This window comes from Dunckerocampus dactyliophorus, chromosome 1 (genome assembly GCF_027744805.1).
Source record: "Dunckerocampus dactyliophorus isolate RoL2022-P2 chromosome 1, RoL_Ddac_1.1, whole genome shotgun sequence".
In the NCBI taxonomy this organism is placed as follows: Eukaryota; Metazoa; Chordata; class Actinopteri; order Syngnathiformes; family Syngnathidae; genus Dunckerocampus; species Dunckerocampus dactyliophorus.
Genome location: NC_072819.1, coordinates 38,937,009 through 38,956,792, shown reverse-complemented (window position 1 = coordinate 38,956,792; position 19,784 = coordinate 38,937,009). Strand labels below are relative to the sequence as shown.

Below are 19,784 nucleotides of genomic sequence, written 5' to 3'. Positions count from 1 at the left end.
TTATACCACCTGTGTGAGAAGACGACGGATGTATGGTGTCGCACTCCAGATAAGAGCACTTAAGTCCTGCCACTAAAAATAAGATTGCTGTGGGGCCTGCATGTTGTCTTTTTGTCTTGTCCAAAGCTGCTGCCTTCTGTTCAAGTGGGCGCATCACAGCAACTCAGCTCAGGGGTGTCCAAACTTTTTCCAGTGAAGGATGCGGGTGCTACTCTGATACATTAGGTACAAAAAACGATGCTAAAACCAATCTAATCCAAGTCAATACATGCTAGGCTATCTGAACAAAACATCCACATCTCAGCTTTGTGTTATAGGTGACAAAACGAATTTGTGTATTATCCAATAGCATATATAATTAACAATTAATTCATTGTGTTTATGCTATATGCCGAGAGCCGCACATTGGACATCCATGGCTTAGTTAGTAAGAGACAGCTTGAATCAACGCCACCCTTCATCTATTCACTGTTTGTACTCAAAACTGCTGGAGGTGTAGTGTAATGTGTCATTTATACTGAATGAGAAACGATATATGCTTTTTTTTAAACATGTGCTCCTAAGGTTTCTGACGGTGTAAAGCGGCTAGAGAAGGAAAGAAGATGGCTGTGGACACACCTTCAAAATAAAATAAACCAGACTTGCCGGGGAAAAAAAGTACGAATAAGTGCATCATCTCCAGTTTCTTCAAAAACAAAAAAAAACCCCGAAGAAAATCAATTGGATTGTAGCACACATAAAACACATATTGACATATATTGGTTAAAATCGTTAAATGGAATAATGATAGAAATACTGATAATACATTAAATAATCGTAATACTACAGATTTATATGAAAACAGGAAGAATAACCAATACGTAAGCAAATAATTTAAATAAATCTAAAATAATAGAGATTTATATGAAAACGAGAAATCTAACTAAAAAGTAAATCATTCTTTAAGTGGCACACAAAGTGAATTATTTATTTTATGTAACCTTTATTTAACCAGGTAGATCCCGTTGAGATTAACAACCCTAACCCTAACCCTATCTTTTTCAAGGGATACCTGGTCAAGATAAGCAGCAGCATAACATACAAAGTTACACATTTAAGAACACAAACATGAGACACAAAATAATACAAATATATATGACACTATATGCAATTTACAAGCAGATTGTGAAAAACACGTACACGTCATAGAGTCAACTTCGATTACTCTTAGTTTAGATTTAAAAGGACGCAATGAAATTAGGTCTGGTAGTTTCCAGTCGTTGTGCAGCATATTCCATCCGAACGAAAAACATGTTTTACACATTTTGAACACGGCACAGAAAGCATGACACAAACAATATAACCCTTGACTATTGCACGAAAAATCTTAAAAGTTTAAATTTACGATGTCTCCATCTGGGTTTTCAGGTAGAAAATCAGCCAGCTTCCTCTTCGTTTTATTTTGAAAGTCTTGACCAGAAGTTCATCATTACGGTACACTTGACATTGAAGCGCTCCAGAGGCAAAACCGCACGCAATTCTGCAGTCCAGGCGCGCAGGAGGCGTCTTTGTACGCCGTTTATGATGGATTAGCGACAAAACACCTGTTAAAGTCGTTTTAGAGAAGTAACAGAATACGCTTTCTGTTGGCGTATTAGTGCCAAAGGTGTAAATAGAGTCGCACTTTCAAGACTCGCTTGCGTCCACTTAGACTTTTGGACAGTGCCGAATCTTTATAGCCGTTCTGAGGAGTTTCTTCCCTCGTGAGTCTCCAAACGCGCGTGACGTGTAAGTACTTGCTGCATAATTGCTGATGGATGAACAATCCCACACAGTGTCACTTTGGGGGACCAAGTGAAAACCCGAAAGGATGTAGTTTTGGAAGAGAGCACCTGAGGGGAGCCACTGGATCTGAAGAATAAACTTCGTAAGGCAACTTTGCTTACTTTCCAAGCCGTAAAGACGCATCGAGCCATGGGTTGAAAGAGACTTGTGCACGGTGGGGATCTTCAGTGTGGGAAGGAGAATAATCTTCTGAGTTATGTAATGATTGACACTGCCTGATCATTACTGATAGATCATAAATATAAAAGGCCACTGTGTATGTTTGGAAGACTGCTGAAGGATGGATTGACTCATTATTTTAGACATCCTATCAAGTACAGTTAATACCCTTTCATAGACTTGAGTTTTATTATTTTCTTCAATGTAAAAGTAATGATGGCTGGCACTATTCAACCATTCCAAGCTGATTTGGAATGCTCCTGGCAGCAGGAAATAAGAAAATCTACAGTTTTACTCAGCTTGCTTTTAAACGTTGAACCTTCTTTTCTGCATGGCAACACCTCAAAAGGCTCCTAAGATGCTCTAATGCTCATGTCTGCCCTCCCATTTGACGATATGTAGTCATCCTGACATCTTTCTTCTCTGTGACCTCCTGTTTTTTGAGCAACTGACACTAATAGTTCATCTTATTCAGAGCCTTCATTGGTTCCTCCCTCCCCCCAACTCATCAGGGCTGGTGGGGGGGGTGGATCGCGGCCCCTTCGGGTCAAAGCGGCGGTGGAAGTTTCCACCGCCAAAGGCAGGGCTTCTGCCATGGAAGCCAGCCCAGAGAGCCCCAACCGGGCCGTGGAGTACCTCCTGGAACTCAATAACATCATTGAGAGCCAGGCCAAGCTCCTGGAGACCCAACGGCGGCGCATCGAGGAGCTGGAAGGCCAGCTAGACCGGGTCAGCCAGGAGAACCAGGGCCTGAGGCAGGATCGCAGCCCTCGGACCCCCGGCCTGGAACAGAACCACAATCACAGCCAGCCTCTGTCGCTCCCCATCCATCATGAGGGGGACGGCAGCGCCTCCTCAGCTCAGACCAAAGCCGGGTCCGCCACCACACCGGGGTCAAGGGAGAGGAGGACCCACACCAGGCTGACCCGCGGTCTTTCCTGTGGTTCGTCTACCACTGAGCGAGAACGCCTTGAACGCACCGACAGCACAGACACCAACACCAGCGCCACCATTCGCAGAAAGTAAGTGTCTTACATTTGAGCAGCATGTTGAGGAGTGAACCTCTAACAGTAGTCAAGTGTTTAGGATTTGTATGAGTATTTATAAGTTGAGTTTTTAGGATTTGTCTTATGTCATTATTTACCACCACAATCTATTTTTAAAAAACAATCAAGACGTGACTTGAAGACTTTCTGCTTAAATTCACCAGGTTTCTCAAAAATATGGCATTTTCCTTTTAGGAATTGCAGGCATTTGATGCAGAGTACTTCCACCATATTTATTCACCTTATTTATAAATCGAATATTCCCTCAGTTAGATCATAGAAAAACATTTTAGAACCTTCTTAATATGTTTTTTTAACATTATTAGTGCTCTGTAGACATGAACTAACACCCCTATAGTCACCTTTGCACTCGTGTTACCCAATATTGTTGACATAATAAGAGTAAATAAGCCATTTTAGACATAAATAAGACTTGTGTGTTGCTATGAATGTGTTCCCTAGAGGAGCTGAGTGACGGGCGGACAGGGAGTGACGTCGGGGGATCAGAGTTGAGTTTTATCTTGGCGTGGGTTGCTGCAGCAACAGTAGCCCGTCTTATTATTGTGCCTTTTGTGAGATAATTTAAACCCGCAATGAAAGCCCGTTGTTCCGGCGATCAAGTCTGGCATTTGTGTGTCTCACCGACCATTACAGTAACATTACTGACACATAGCGACCAGTGTAGAATACTATGTGTCATTGACAGCATCTTTGAATGCCTTAAATATGCATTTTGGTTAATTTAGCCATTTCATTTTTATGCTTGAAAATGCTTAATTTAGGGAAGAAATACATACAATTTGCTTCAATATGCATATTCTTTTAGTAGTAAATAGGCCATATTTTTGAAAATGTGATTGGTGAAGTGGCGAGTGATGACTTTATTTACAAAGCACTACTCCACTCAAACAATGTCGTCGTTGTGTTTATGCTATTTTGTGCTAATTTGTCATTTAATAATGGCAAAATGTCTGAATTGCACGGCTATAATAATGCTAAGAGTTGAAGCAAACATTCTTTCACCTGATGGTGAGCTACTCAAAATAAGATGACTTGTTGCAGATAGCTCACAGTCGCAAGTGCCGTGTTGGAGACTTCTGCTCTGTAGTATTTGCACAGCAGCCACCTTCACTTGCTGCTTTCACTTTTGTCTTTAGTGAGTGAAAAGCGTGCCCTATTGGTCTTGAGTTGTTTTCATAATACAGTATGTCAAGGGTCGACCCATCAGTTTTGTATCATTTGTGCAAATGTGAGAAGATATTATAGAGCTGATATTATATACTGTACACCTTACAGTCACATCATCAATAAACACTAATGGGCATGTTCCATTTGTGGCCATACATGCCTGTGTCATAACATGGGCTCCACCATGTTTGGCACATGCAGTATGCTTTGGATCATGACCTCTTCCTTCCCTTCTATGTACGTTTGTCTATACATCATTCTGACACAAATTGATCTTGGTTTCATGTGTCCAAATTATCTTATGTAACCAATTATGGCATGCTTCACTTACATTGAGAACTATGTCGAACTCTTAGTTGTGATGTACTGTATGTAGTCCAAATCATAATACAAATGCTTCAGGACCTAACTGTACACTGACCAGCCGCAATATCATAACCACCTACACAAGCTCATGAGAGCCAACAAAGGAGCTCCGACTTTATAAACATAATAATGCTCAGTTGTGATTGATGCTTTGAATTTTTCAGCATGTTTATTATTGTGTGTAGTTCAGTGGTTCCCAGCCTTTATTGAACCAAGGGACATATTTTACATTCGAAGTGTGCCATGACTTATTCCGTTGTATGAATGGCAACAGGTGGCTACACAGGTTAATTATGCACCTTCTGCCATTTAATGGAAGAACATTCAGTTGTTCTGCTTGTCACTACTGTATACGTCGCTGGCATAGATAGATGAACAAAGATGCATTATTTGCATTCTTATAAATAGTATCATTTTCTTACCAATTAAGCGACATTGGATAATTTCCTGCAGCACACCTGATGATCTCTCACGGTACACTAATGTGTTGCGGCACAGTGGTTGTGACTCACTGGTGTAGTTTGTCACAGTGCATAATGGCACTGTGTCATACTTACCTTGTAAAGGCTACAGATTTTGTGTCGGATCCCATCAGATTGTGCAAGTGTACCTGATGTGTGTGCGTATGGGGCTGCTGCCTCTTCCAAACTTCACAGATGATGCTGTCAGCAGGAAGACGTATGCATGCAAAGTGTTAGAGAATTGCAAGGGTAAGAGTTATAGTAAGACGCCATAGTGTCTATTCAAGTTTGAAGTAGCGCTGCAACAATTAATCGATCGGTGGATGATTAATCGATTATCCAATTAATCAACTGATATTTTGATGTTGAATTAAGAATTTCTTTTATTTAAAAAGGTAAATATCCACTGATTTCAACCTCTATAGTGTGAATAATTTTTTTCTTAGTCATCCATGAAAGCAGATTTACAGTATTATCGATGTGTTCTAGACAAAAGCAGATATTCACAAACATCAACTTTGACTTTGGAAAACAGTAATGAACATGTTTGACCTCTTTGATATGTTGCAGACCAAACCACTAACTGTTTGTGTTTGGTTCATATTGATTTGGCCACATTGTTTTAATGAGGTTAGCATGTTAGATCAGGTAAAGCTGTCATGCACGACGACATATTGCCTTAAAGTGTTCTGAGTGAAGTTTTTTTTTCTATCCGTCCTAACTGTCAAATTGAGGGCCTGGAAGCATATGATGTGTCTCTCCAACTCATGACTGACCTTAAGTTAGAGTGCTGTAAGCTATGAAAAACAGCAAGTGCATCTGTCCTCATTTATTATTTTATTATATGCACACAGGCACACACATACACTAGTCGACTCTGCTTTTGTCCTGGAAGCATCACGTTTTTTGAGTAGGCAGCAATTTACGTAGAAAAAAGACAAAATAGCGGAATGGAATGTGGCAGTCTTACATGATACAATCATCTTTATTTTGATACTATCTGTTTTCACTAAGTCCCAATCCTCTTATCAGTCTCTGATTCAGACTCGACCAAATCCCTTATCGACCCAAGCTGCCTCCTCTCATCCCTGGCGGTGTCTTAGTCATTATACAGAAGCACATGTTAGTTAGGTTGGCTATTAAATACTGTGAGGGATTGCGCCTTGTTATTTACCTATGGCTGCCTGTGGAGGGAGGGTCAGAACCACCAGAAGCATCCTGTTGCTGTCTGGCCACCACACATAAAACGGCCGCAGGGACTTAGATCAGCACAAATCCTGGTCAAAATAATAACTGTGTGTTGTAAAATTAGGCAGGGGAAACAGGAAGGGGATATGAACTTACTCAGTAGGTCTAAAAGAAAAAAGGTGGAACACACATTGACTTGCCATCTGTCATCAGGGTGTGTAGAGACCGAGGGGAAGGAGAGCCGGTGAGGGCATCGCTAAGAGAGTTGCTTTTGTTTTTATGATCTAATTACATTTTTATTCCTTCAGCCGGAGTGCTCATGTCTGCCCTTTGCTCGCTGCTCCTCACATCACCCGTAATTCATCATATGGTCTTTTTATTTTTTGTTTCCATGCGTGCAGCAGCTGCATGCATATACAAAGTGTTTCCTCAGCCCTGTCGTGTCCCCGCGGCTCTCTTGTAAACAGCTGTCCTGAGCCTGCCTCGTTCCTCTCCTCCCGCTAATAGCCCTGTGAACAATGTGAACAATGTGAGGCCTCTGGGTGATGTGATGTCCGCAAGCACCTCCGCCAAGATGCACATTTTTGTGTTTTTACTTTTGTGCTTAATTTTAGGAGAGGTCACACGTGTGAACGTCATGTGTGTGTGCGTGAAAGTGTCTCTTTATATAACGTTAAGCCTAAAAATGTGTGGAAAGGAGGAGGAAGGCACATACTGACTGCATGAGATTAATTAGTGTGACCACAGTATAATTACTACTGGCCCAAGGGTGGTCATATCATTACTTCTGTGCATGTGAGTGCATTGTTCTTACCTGGGTTGTCCATTATTAGACACCCTGTAGTCCTCCCCACAGTCTCACCATAATGTGACGCTTCCTCTTGTTGCAGTGGCAGGAGGAGGACAAGCGTCAGGGTCAGCTTGAGGCCTCAGTGGCACTGATACGGAGAGCAACGCCGTTATATAACACCAAAAAAGGACTCAAGCTTTCACAGTGGGTTCTTCATGTCTCTTTAGCTGTCACGGTGGAATGCTTGAAGCTCATACAGGCCCAGTGAAGGTGCTCCACTGCTCCCATTTATGTGCCTCTTCACACAGAGCCTCGCGGTTATGTGCCTGTCGCTCTCGGAAATTGATGTTAATTGTGGGAATGTGGATATCACTAATGGGCTTTTGTTTCAGAAGGAGCTTAATTTGCGAATTTTATAACTCCCCCTCTCGCTCCCTCACACATACATACCCACGTACAGTCGCTCTCTTCCCCTCGCTGTTTCCTACTGCTGCAGCTATGACTCAGACTAACTGCATGTTGTTCACCTTCCTTTCCCTTCCCCGTGCACACTTACCATTACTTATTAGGCTGATTGATGGACATGCTGATAATACATGGCCAGTATTTTACATCATATAGGCTCATGAACAAGTGTGGGTCACCCATTCTTTGCAATTCGGCCATTCTCCATTTCAGGACAGCAGATTGACAGTGTTTATTTAGGGCTTAAATCAAAATGTTGCAACAGTGCTAACAATTGCTGAGATGTCTTAAATTGAAATCATGCGTGTGTGTGTGTGTGTGTGTGAGTGGGAAGCAACCCGAATGTGGGTGGTGTTTATCCCTTGTACTCTTCATTTTAGAGCATGCAGAGGCTTTGTGGTGTTTTTTTCACTCAATGCACATACTCCTTTGAACATTCATAGAACAAACAGGTTCAAGTGTTTTATGGCTTAATATAATTCATATAAGAAGATAATGTATACCTGTTGCCAGCAGACCGGTGTGTCTGTCATTGGTACGCAAGTGAATGCCTCCCATGTTTTTGACAGGAAGTGAAATGTCCTTGGGCCACCACAGCTCTGAAAGAAATAGTTGCTGTGGAAACAGTGAAGACAAAAGTTGCAATATTAAATTTCCATCCCTGCAGCTCACCATTACCTGGAATGGGAGCAATCCAAATACATTCATGTACCCCTCTCCTGATTTAGAGTCACATTTTTTAAATGGTATTTTTGTCTGATCATCAGCCGTGGCACTTTACAGAGCAGAAATTAGTGGCTTTACTCAGTTATTAGAGGGGAGGCTGGTATCAGCATGTCAAACACAACTGCGTGGCTCTAATCATGAACCCTTGCCAGCTAGCCAAGCATCACATAGAAGCACCATAGTGGCCTTCTTGAATCTTTAGTAATCATTTTCCAAAGACGCATATCTTTGGCTGCGGGATGTTTGTCAAACAATCACGCGCATGTTCTGTGGAGCAAAATAGCAAGACTGGTTACCGTGGGAACGCCGTGAGCTCTTCTGTGAAGAACTCTGTGGGCGAGAGAGACACAGAATAGAGAGAGGAGAGGAGAGGGTGGGAGTGGGAGCAGGAGCATAGTCAAAGACAACAAGCGGGATTGAATGATGACTTGAGGAGACATATTGATGAGAGATTATATCTTTTGCAGGTTAGGTTTAATGAAGAAGTTGCGACTGGAATGCTTTATGCCTGATATCTTTGAATTTCTCTCAGCTTTTATTGAAATCCTCTATGTCTTTCACATTCACACTTAATGTAATAGTGACCTCCACTATCCAAACATATGCTTTTTCACTTGCACGTGTGCACAATCTCCCAGGTGCCTGCTATATTCAATCGTAACTGTAAGTGTTCCCCTCCTTCCCCGAGCTTTTGCCTAGCACTCATTGCCATACGCCCACACACGCAGTTCACACTGTTGCCAAGCAGCAGGAGACTCGAGCGTACAGTGGAAAGTGTGTTTGTGTGTGTTGGGGGGTGGGCTAAAACCGATGGAAGGGGAGGGGCGATGTGTACAAAAACACTCCTAACTTTAGGCTGCAACGCAGCGTGTGTGGTTATCAAACGTCTTTGTTTGTCAGCAGGAGTCAGGCGGGGTCACACGCTGGAGGTGGGATGATGCAGAGCGCTCCCACTCGCTTTCATGGACAATGGTCAACAAGCGGTGAAAGTTAGTTGTACCAAGTCAAGATTGGCTGGATAGATTATAACCCAATGAAAATGCAAGCGAAGGAGAAATCTTCCTTGATCCCACTCTCCTTGTTGGTCTATACATAGCCTCACCTACACGCTGACACCCCCACACTAATCATACACAGCTGACACCAGCAACCATCCGCATCCTGTTCCCATTTCACGTACCGTCGTTCCTGCCTCTGCTGATTGGGTTCACCCTTGCCCTCCTCCATGTTCGACCTCTCCCACTCTCATGTAGCTTGTTGTCCTCCCACTCTTGCTCCTGCCTGCAGTCTCTGTCAACTCTTGAAGTCCACACCACCTCAAACCTGCTTGTGGTGTGTTACTTCCTGTAACCTCTCTGCATTTTACTTCCATTTTTTTTTTACCTTGATGTTGATTTTGCTTTGCTAGCTAGTGCACCATATTAATGTTTATACAAGAGTGAGTCATTTTTTTATAAACCAACAAATGGTCTTGAGTTTTGTATGAGTTATTAAGGCACTGAAGAATCCAGCCTAAAGTACCCTTGATTCATAGTAGGGACAATCTGACAGGAGGTAGCTGCTGGTGAAACACAAATATGTGTGCAAGCACAGCTCAGGCTTACATAACAGCTCCTCCACAACCGATATTGAGCAGGTCTACAGGTTCATTCGCTCAAACATGTTTTTTTTCTGTTACAGAGATCGTATCTTAAACCTGCCATTTCCATGTTTGTAATTTCTGTTATCGTCTTTGTTCTGCACTGTTAAAATAACTTCCTACTGTGTAGTGACATTTTCATTAGAACTTCATCCGCTTCGCTCAACAAAGAACACTCCGCTGACACGAGTTTTTGCTTGGATACTCTCACTGTCGAGGTATTTTTTGCTTATAGACTTATTTAACATGTGTGAACATTAAATATCGTCACAATTGCTCTGATCAGCTGGATACATTGAATATGGTGCGTAGAGCTTAAGACAGGGGTGTCCAAATTTATTCAACCGAGGGTTACTGAAAATCAAAAGATGCAGGGGGCCACTTTGATATTTTTATATACACCCCCCTCAAAGATTTTAAAACACTCCAATTTCTCCTGATTGAAAAACCTACATTTTGAAGTGTGAAGATGGTCTGTCTCTCTTCCATTGTTAGTTCCCTTTTTTCTTGCCAACAAATTACTTTCTCCAGTATAATGCTGTTCAACTGATGTTCATGAGGGTATAGTAGTACAGTGTGTTCCGAACACTGTTTTTATGCAGACTGAGGAGGTAGTAAGTACTCCAGAACTTGGAACACCTGTAGGAATTAGTTGCACCAACTGCCAAGGCTTGATCAACCTCTATTTCTGCAGAACAGCTTTAAATTATTGACCCATTTTGTGGTCCCTGAAACAGGCCTTTTTGTATCATTCTGAAATACACAATATTTTTCAGTTTTGGCTAACCTTACTTTTTTTTTTTTTTTTTACCTCCGGCACATACCTTTGCAGCCATACTCGATAACGAAAAATCGGAGACTTGTGGTGTAACGGTGTTAGTTAGCTAGAACTACAGACTCAACTGGTGATGACATAGACGGGTGACGGAGCTGGGGGAGAATGCTAACAGGCTCATTTAATTTTGTAAAAAATAAACTCATAGCGCCGCCAACACCTGTGCCATATCTGAGACCTAAAGTTTTCAGAAAGGTTGTCAGGCTCAACGGCCATATCATAACCAGACACTAGATGTCCCTGTCAAACTTAATTGAGTGAGCTCCTTTGAAAGACCATTCAGGCCCCACTATTTCAGTGGGGCACTGGTTTGAGGTTCTGGCACTGGGGGGGGCGATTTCTTTCAGTGTTAGTGCAGACCTGCCAACATCTTACGACTTCGGGCAAGAGGCGGGGTACACCCTTGGCTCGTCGCAAGTCAATCACAGGCCACATGCAGACAAACAATCATTCACGCTCACATTGATATCTATGGACAATTTAGACTCACCAATTAACGTAATATGCATGTTTTTTGTGGGAGGAAACTCCACCCCAGTCTTCCCGATCTCCTGACTGTGTGGCCAACATGCTAACCACTCGGCCACCGTGCGGCAACCTGCCAACATGTACAAATTTATCGTACTCAATATGCCATACACTTGTGTGCTTCACTGCTCTCCATTTTGTTGCATTGTTGTTACATTTGTTGCCCTGCAGTTCCACTATTTCAAATAATGTATGATATACAGCCACCGCATTTACCCCAACATTCCTAATATAGATAAAACAATCTGTACCATCATGCAGAAGCAGAATAAATTCACAGCAATGCTTGTGCAGCAGCATTTGGCATCCACTATGCCTTGGTGTGACATACCAGTTTTTGGCGGCGATCCACTGCAGTGCGTTTCTTTCATGAGGGCATTTGAGCATCGTGTGGAGGAACCAGCAACTATTTGGATTGATTGTATTTTTTGAAACAATCCACCAGAGAGAAACCAAGGGAACTGGTGAGGAGCTGCATGCACATGTCACCACGGCAGGGCTATCAGAGAGCAAAGGACTTTTAGTGGAGTATTTTGGAAATAAACATCACATAGATTCTGTAGAGATACAAAGTTGTACAAAGTTTTTGCCTCCTGGCCAGTCATAAAAGAATCAGCAAGAAACTGGAGGAGCAAGATGCTCAACTCAACAGCACCAACCAGACAGTCATTTGTTTGAAGGATGAGATCAGAGACATGAAACAGAAACTTCAGAACCAGGACTCCATAATTTCTCATGAGAACTTAAAAAACAGGAACTACAGGTGCATCTGGGTTCATCCAGGAAGTATCAGGAAGTGTCTCAGCTGTGTCAAAGTCTCCAAGAAGCCTAGTCCACCTGCCCAGAGGGCATCATTTGTGGGGAGGACTTTAAGGGCATGTTGGAGAAGATCCATCACACCAACATTGTCATGTGCACCCTGGGGCGGCTGCTTCAGCACATTGACGAGATGGCCACCTTTTACACCTCCAATATGCACATGGAATAAATGAAGCCAATAACACCCTGGACACGGGCTTCGCCGACACACTCAACACCATCATGGAGAACCTCCCCAAGACCTGCTAGATGCTGCTGTTCTCTACCACGCAGACTAAATCTGCCAAGAGTCTGGATCGGCTCAGCCCCAAAGACCCAGAGGACGTGTGGGCTGTGAAGCCTCAAAGCCCAACTGCAGGAGGTGTTGGAGATGGGGACGGCCTTAGATCATGACGCTTAAAGACTGGACTGGAAAGACCCATCACTAGGATCGTCCTCCTATGAGAAGCCCTTGGAAAAAGAAGCAGCAACAATGTCTACGGGGCTCCACACTTCTGGACTTCTTTTATTTTGGTGCATTGTACTGTCAGACATTTATGCTTTGGTTTGGTCTAGACAATTTGGGTTTGTTGTGGGTTTATTTTGGTGGTGGCATTTGTTTATGTTTGGTGAACTGTATTTCATTTGACCACTGGTGGTGGGATTGAGGAATCCTATATAAAGTTCACATGGTTTTTACTACTCAGACACTCACCAGGCTCATTCACACTCATGCATGCTACTGCATGCATGCTAATGCATGCTGCTGCACCATACCTCCACCCTCACCAGTCATCCAACCTGCCGCCATATACCATTCTGGACACAAGGTCACATTGATTTGTTTTGTGCATTACAGTAAATGGGAAAGTACCCCAAACGTAATCACCTGGATATTGATTCATGGAGCGCATTGTAACGTGGATCCCCCACAATCAAAAGCGACTAAAAATGGTAGGACTTGATAGTTGCTACAGATACTACGTATTTGTAAAATGTATTTAATAAAAAGTGTACAGTGAACTGTATATTGCAACAACACAATTATATGTTAATCTATCACTACACTCCATATTTATAGATTTGTTTTTGTGTATTATGGTTGTAGGCTTTTAAGTGTGTGTTGGCCTCATATTTGGCAAAAAATAGTAGAATAATACGAATCCTACAAATCATTAAATAATGCAAAGTTGTTGAATTGCAGTATATTTGTGTTAGGGATGCATTATTTGTACACATAAAATGAAAGGCCCCGTGTGATTTTGTGATAGATGTTTTTTTAAACATCACAAAATCACCCCTTCATGTGGCCAGCCTGAGGCAAAAGAGTCAATTCTGCTTGGTCGAAACATATGCCCGTTCCACAAGCTAAGTAGAGTGGTGCGACAGCTCTCTTTGCTGCCTTCCCTGCGTTTCTTGGCTCAAATGATAGGGACTGCATGTCCTTGACAGCAGCTGGCCGCACCCAGAGCCCAGTCATTTACATGTTAATCCGCCGCCACTGCTCTCTCTTCAACTGCTCGCTTGCAATCTGCAGATGGAACATCGCTAATTCCTGCTGGGGTGGAGGAGCGGAGAGCGGCTTTTGTGTTTGAGGTGCACTTCTGCATGCGTTTCAAGAGCAGTTTCACATTTTTGCTCTGAATGATCCAGCTTTATGTAATCCATTAAACTCTGGAGTTTCTCAAAGAAAACTTTTTCATTCATTAACTGCTCTGGCAGACGTATTCTCAGAATGACCTCCCTTTTGTATTATTTTAATAAAGACATCCACAGATTTGTATATTGCCACACTTGCTTTTAAAAGTGACATTCATTTTGAAACCATTCTGCTGAATGTTGTGTCACTCTTGATGTTCAGCTTCTCTCACTTCACTCACTTTGTCGCTGATCCTCCTTGTGTCTCTGCTTTCTCTATATGTTTGTGTGTATGTGCTTGTGTGTGCCCTCCATCTCTGCTTCTTGCTGTCAGTGTGCGGCCACCGTCCATCTCAGGGCAGCCCACCTCAGCTCCCAGCACTCCCACAACGGCAGGCAGCACTGCCCTCGCCACTCTCTTCTCCAGCAGTCTGACTGTTCACAGCTTCGTCAGCCTCCATCAGTACTGCTGCCCTTCCACTAACCAAAGCTTACAGCAGCAGGGCAGGTAAGGAGGCTCCTCAACCCGTCAACAAGCCTGCCCACAACCTCCAAATCCTATGGTTTGACCATCACTTCATTTGTACAGTGGAAACTCTACATTTGAACTGATTACATTGAAAATCATTTTCGAGGCAAAATATGTTTCTAAAGAGTTTGAAACTGTCAGTGCACTTCACTTATTCATTCATTCCAAAAGAAGGACTCACCTGAACATTACATATTAAGAGAAAATTAATATGAGAAGAAAAGAGGAAGAATATCACCCGTAAGTTGTGTTAAGTAGGAGGACTTATATTTAAAGCAGTCATTTCTACATTTTCTCACACTTTGCCATTAATTCACTAACTTATTCACTTAACTTATTATTACACTTATATGGGAGTTGTAAATGTTACCTAAACATGCTGCCTCTGTCCACAAGAGGGAGCCTCCCTGCAATGATCCATTCAGTGACCTCTGTCCACCAGAGGGAGGCGCCCTCTGATAGACAGAGGCAGCTGAATAAGGCAGCCCCCCCGACAGCCATGGCCAATGAAATGCTTTGCTGGGAAGAAATGCATGGTGGGAAGCCGTTACAAAGGTTGTTTTTTATTCTAATGTCGTATTAGTACTTGTAGATTTATTGCCGATCTTTTGAATGTTAAGTTGCTGTGTGATGATTTTAGAAGTTCCTTCTAAGATGACACCGTGAGTCAGACTTTTTTATTGAGTAATGACCTCCTGCGATTTACGATGCGTTGACAAGTTTGTTGTGAGTTCCCTTATAGCTTGTGATTGGCTCCTGCCAAAGAAAGAGCTACCATTTCCTCACTGACTCGCAAGCGGCACAGTATTTAAACAATTCGTAGTAGTTCTGAAGTAAAGGAGATGTCACGAGATTAGAACATGGTCATAAATTAGACGCACCACTGTATAAGTCGCAGGGTTCAAAGTTTAAGAAAACGGTAGCGGCTTATATATAATATTTCTATTATTGTATAGGACACGGGTCGGCAACCTTTACCATCAAAAGAGCCATTTTGCCTCCCCTTTCAGTAAAAAAAATTGTCGGGAGCCACAAAACATTACACAACTTCAACTTGTTACAACCACAAAATTTATCAAACAGAAGTGTGCAGGCCTACTCAGAAATACTGTAATTTAAACACTTTTCTCTGTAAGTATTACTGAGTGGTTCCCATATTTGTGTAAAATGAAAACAAAATGTAGCCAACTTTAAGATACAAAAGTCCATAAGAGTTCACACATCTGCATATTAGTGTTGTTTGTCCAGTACCGCCTGTGCTAAATTGTCATCAATAACCATTCTATTGGTCCTGTCCTTGACTGTCTTTGCAAAGAGAAGCATTCTTTCATTTTCGGAATAATTTCTTGGTTATTTTTAAATTCAGAGAATAGATGCACTGATATTTTCATGAACGATTCTTTCATGTATTCTCCATCTGTGAATGGCTTCCCATCTCATGTGCAGCCCTGTGGCGACTTTCTCGCTAAATCTGGCGACTTTCCAAACCCTCTTGGTGACTTATTTTCCCAAAAACGACTAGCGACAAATGTAAAGGGAGATTTTTTTGGTATTTGGAGACGTGAAAGTGAAAGCACATATTGTTCTGGGCGGTGACTGTACCGCCAGCTGCAATGTCACACTACCTGCCTCTGCTGGCGTCACCACCTCGGTGATTAGCGCGTCACGGGCTCCGAGCACATAGCTACAGAGCGCTTCTCGTTCCAAAACATATTTCTACGCTCTCGTTAAATTGTTTTATTTGACTCTGCAGTAACTTGCTTCAGACTCAACTCAAAACTCCCTCACCTTTTTTTCTCTCCCGCACAGGGAGACTTACTGCATACACTAGCCTGCGTCCCCCTCCCTTGCTCACCCAATCCGCAGTCAGAACTCAGTCTAGGTGTGTGACTTGCGGTGAGGCGGTGAGTCGGGTATTTCACATTCTTTTCGAAAATGCACATTTCCCCTACTTTGGTGTTTAAAAAAATCAATGAGCTCGGTGAAGGGAGCTGCATCAGGGAGGCTGAGGAGCTGCATGCGGCTCCGGAGCCACGGGTTGCCGATCCCTGGTATAGGAAACTTTGATTTGAAAGCCGAACACCTGATTATGTTCAACCGTAGATGTTCCACTGTGTCGTGCATAGTGTCTGCCTGATTATCTTGCACTTATTCAGTCGTCCACAACTCCCAGGCAAGAAACTGACTGACCTCTGATCCTGTTTTCTTTCCATATTTATCCTCCATCCCACAGCCACATCACTGCACGATGCACCGACACTGCCATCTAAAGGCTTTAGAAGGCAGCAACATGTACATTGTATACTGTACTGTACTTAATGTTATTCAAATGTAGCCCATTCTCGCCATTTCTAGCTTCTACCATACTCTGCTTTGTTTGTGTCTCATGCTCGTCTTCACTCTCTTCTTTTTTGTCCACCTCCGTCTGTCCTTTTTTCACTCCCCTCCCAGAGTGGAGGGGGAGGATGAGGGTGCCCACCAGTTCTGCTGCTCAGCTTCAGGCTGCAGTAGCCCCTCGTCTCGTTGAGCCAAGCTGACGCGCCACTGACCATGCAACCTCTTGTCGATTAACCTCGAAAAAGTCTAGCACTGTGTCTGGGGTAATAGAAGCAATACAATGGACTAATAGAATGCATGCGACCATTCATTGACTGTGTATTCTGTATAAGTCACTGATTTGTGCATATAGTTTGTGTACTATTTTACATTTAAAATATCTTGACAATGTCCTTTCTCAGAGTTCTTTTTGCTCCTGCGTTTTTTTCTTTTCCTGCTGTCGTATCAAGTTGTCAGAACGCATCATCATCATCTGCTGTTGCACTCATCGTTTTACTTGATCTAATAGTCTAGTCATGCCATTTCGGATGTGCTCTGTTGTCACAATTTGTTAGCAAACCACTAACCATGAAGTAGCGTGACAAAAAAAAGAGACCTTGTTAAATGTATCAGCCATTTGTTCAACATGGTATTCATTCCAGCATATTTGTGTTCGTGTTGTGTATCTCTAAAATCTTGAGGATTTATGTTATGGATTTAATTCTGAACACAATAAAGATCTGAACTTCCTGACAGTGCTTACTTTCCTTTTTCCTCCATAAATTCTATGGAGGTGAAAACATCTGCTGGTGTAATGTCAACAAGAATGTTGCATGCACACACGCACTTTATTCATCTCCGCCCACAGTGCCATGATTTAATCTGTACACACCAATTAATCATCCGATTAATCTATTTTCAGACACGATGTTATAATAATGTTGACCTTGAATAAAAGCACCATTTATGACTCTTCTGTTAAGTAAAATTCCAAATTCTTCTACAGACACCACCCACACCACACACAATTAGGGTCACACATGTAGTTTATATCCCTGCATCTTTCTTGTAGTCCACCCATGTTGTGTAATGAAAAGTGCATGATCCTGTATGTCAGTGAGTCAGTGCAGGGAGGGCGGAGGCGAGCAGCTGTGGAGGGTGAGGGCAGTTTGTGGCTGTCAAGAAAACTTGAAGAATGCGGCCTGTGCAGCTTTGCAAGGTGTGTGAATGTTAAGATATGTACGTATGAGTGTATGTGAGTAAAAGAGAGAGTAAGGTTGCGTTTCCTACCATGCTAGTCTGTGTAACAACTGTCACTGTCGGTCCAGCATGGTAAGAACTCTTTTATCATTTGCTCAGAGCAGAGCCTTGTTGAGTGTTTGTGTGATGGGGAGTTTGTAGCTAAATGCATCAGTGTATAAGTGTTGGCGGATAAAGAATGCTCTGACCCATGAATGATTTGATTGTCGTCCTTCTGTGTGGCCACTCAAAAGAATGGCATCCTGTTGTTCAGGAAGAATGCACATTTCATTTCATAAAAATGTTTTCATGCTGCATTTTTTGTTCCCGTTAATGAATCACTAAAGTAATTGTGCGGGGTGCTTCCGAGGGCCACTTGTGTCTTTTGCAAACAGACAAATCGTAAATCTGACACCAAAAAATGGAGATGAAGAGAATACAAAGGAAGTGGTTACTGGCACCACTGTTGCAGCGGTTAATCCCTCACCTCTATGAACTGCTGTGTATTTAAGGCAGTTAGACCCACTGCTGCTCTGTCACACACCCATGCACAGCAGGAACATCAATATTAAATGAGAAAAGTACAGTTTTGCTCCTCTGTATCTTGCTGCTGTTGTGTTTGTTGATGGCCACAAACAACTGAATTGGAGTTGAATGAGTATGTGTTGTACTGCATCATACTGATGTTTCTAATATTGTTTAACCCTCTCATGTAACTAAATATACTGCCACCCATTACATTCCAGCAATCGTTTTTGTTGTGAGTAGCAAGATAATTGTGTCTTGCCGACAGTTGAGCATGGTGGTGAAAGCATTGTGGTCCGGGGTTGCATGAGCAACACTGGGGAGCTGCGGTTCATTGAGGCAAACATGAATTTGAGCATGTACTGTGATATTGTGAAGCAGAGCATCATCCCCTCCCTTGGAAAACTGAGCTACATGACAGTTTTCCAACATGATGAGGAGCCCAAACACACCTCCGAGATGACAAGTACCTTATTGAGGAAGTTGAACATAATGGAGTGGCCCAGTATGTCTCCTCCAGACCTGGGCGCAATTGAGCACCTGTGGAGCATCCTCAAGCGGAAAGTGGAGGAGTGCAAAGTGTCTAACATCCACCAGCTTGGTGATGTCATCATGGAGGAGTGGAAGAGGATTCCAGTAGCAACCTGTGCAGCTTTAGTGAATTCCATTCCCAAAAGGATTAAGGCAGTGCTAGATAACAATGGTGCTCACACTAAATATTGGACACAATTAGGACATGTTCACCGTGAGGTGGCTTGCTTGCGTTGCAATGGCTGTGTGTTGATTTAGAGGATGGTAAATCTAAACTGCCCTAAGTTATGTTCAAGTTTCATTAGTATTGTCCCATGAGAAGTTATAATAAAATGGTTGCTGAAATGTGAGGGATGTACGAACTTGTGCGAGATACCGTTCACTAGGGGTGTCACAAATGTGACAATATTTCTCTTCAGAAAAAAATGTCTCATAGGCACTAGACCTGGCACGATAAAAAATAAATTAATTAATCACACAATAAATGAAAATTAACTAATTTAATAATACTTACTAATAATACTAATCATTTTGCTGTGCTTAACATATTGCCATGTGCATGTGTGTGTGTTTTCCTCATCTCTCGCCTCCAAACAAACAGGAAGAGAGTTCACTCTGTGCATTGGTTTCAGCACCTTTGTGTGTTTGTTCCATAGAACAATGGCATGAACGAGTGAGCCGTTTTGTCAGTCATACAGTCTCTGTCTCGATGGGTGGAGGCAGGGCCGCCAGCATACACACAGATTGCAGAAGAGTATAACGTAGTAGAAATTGAATCAGTAGATTGCAATATATTGTCATATATTTTTTTCATTGTACTTTCCTTAAAAGTAATGTTAAAATCTCATCTCGTCTTGTTCTCGTAGACCCGATCCCGTGTATCGTCTCGTCTCGTGGACTGAGTGTCTGGTGACACCCCTACTGTCCACACATCTTTATTGACTGTTGTCAGTCTAAGGGGGTCTGTCCTGTTTGTTAGATTCGAAACATCTG

General features: G+C 42.5%; 1 protein-coding gene across 1 annotated transcript in view; it reads left to right on the top strand.

Annotated features, from left to right (window-relative positions):
* The first annotated feature begins 1,473 nt into the window (after positions 1–1,473).
* iqsec2b (IQ motif and Sec7 domain ArfGEF 2b) overlaps positions 1,474–19,784 on the top strand; it is a 32,422-nt gene continuing 14,111 nt past the window's right edge. Inside the window, exon 1 of the mRNA XM_054793510.1 lies at positions 1,474–3,005. Coding sequence (XP_054649485.1) covers positions 2,578–3,005 — 428 coding nt within the window. The 5' untranslated portion in view covers positions 1,474–2,577. The remainder of the gene's footprint in view (positions 3,006–19,784) is intronic.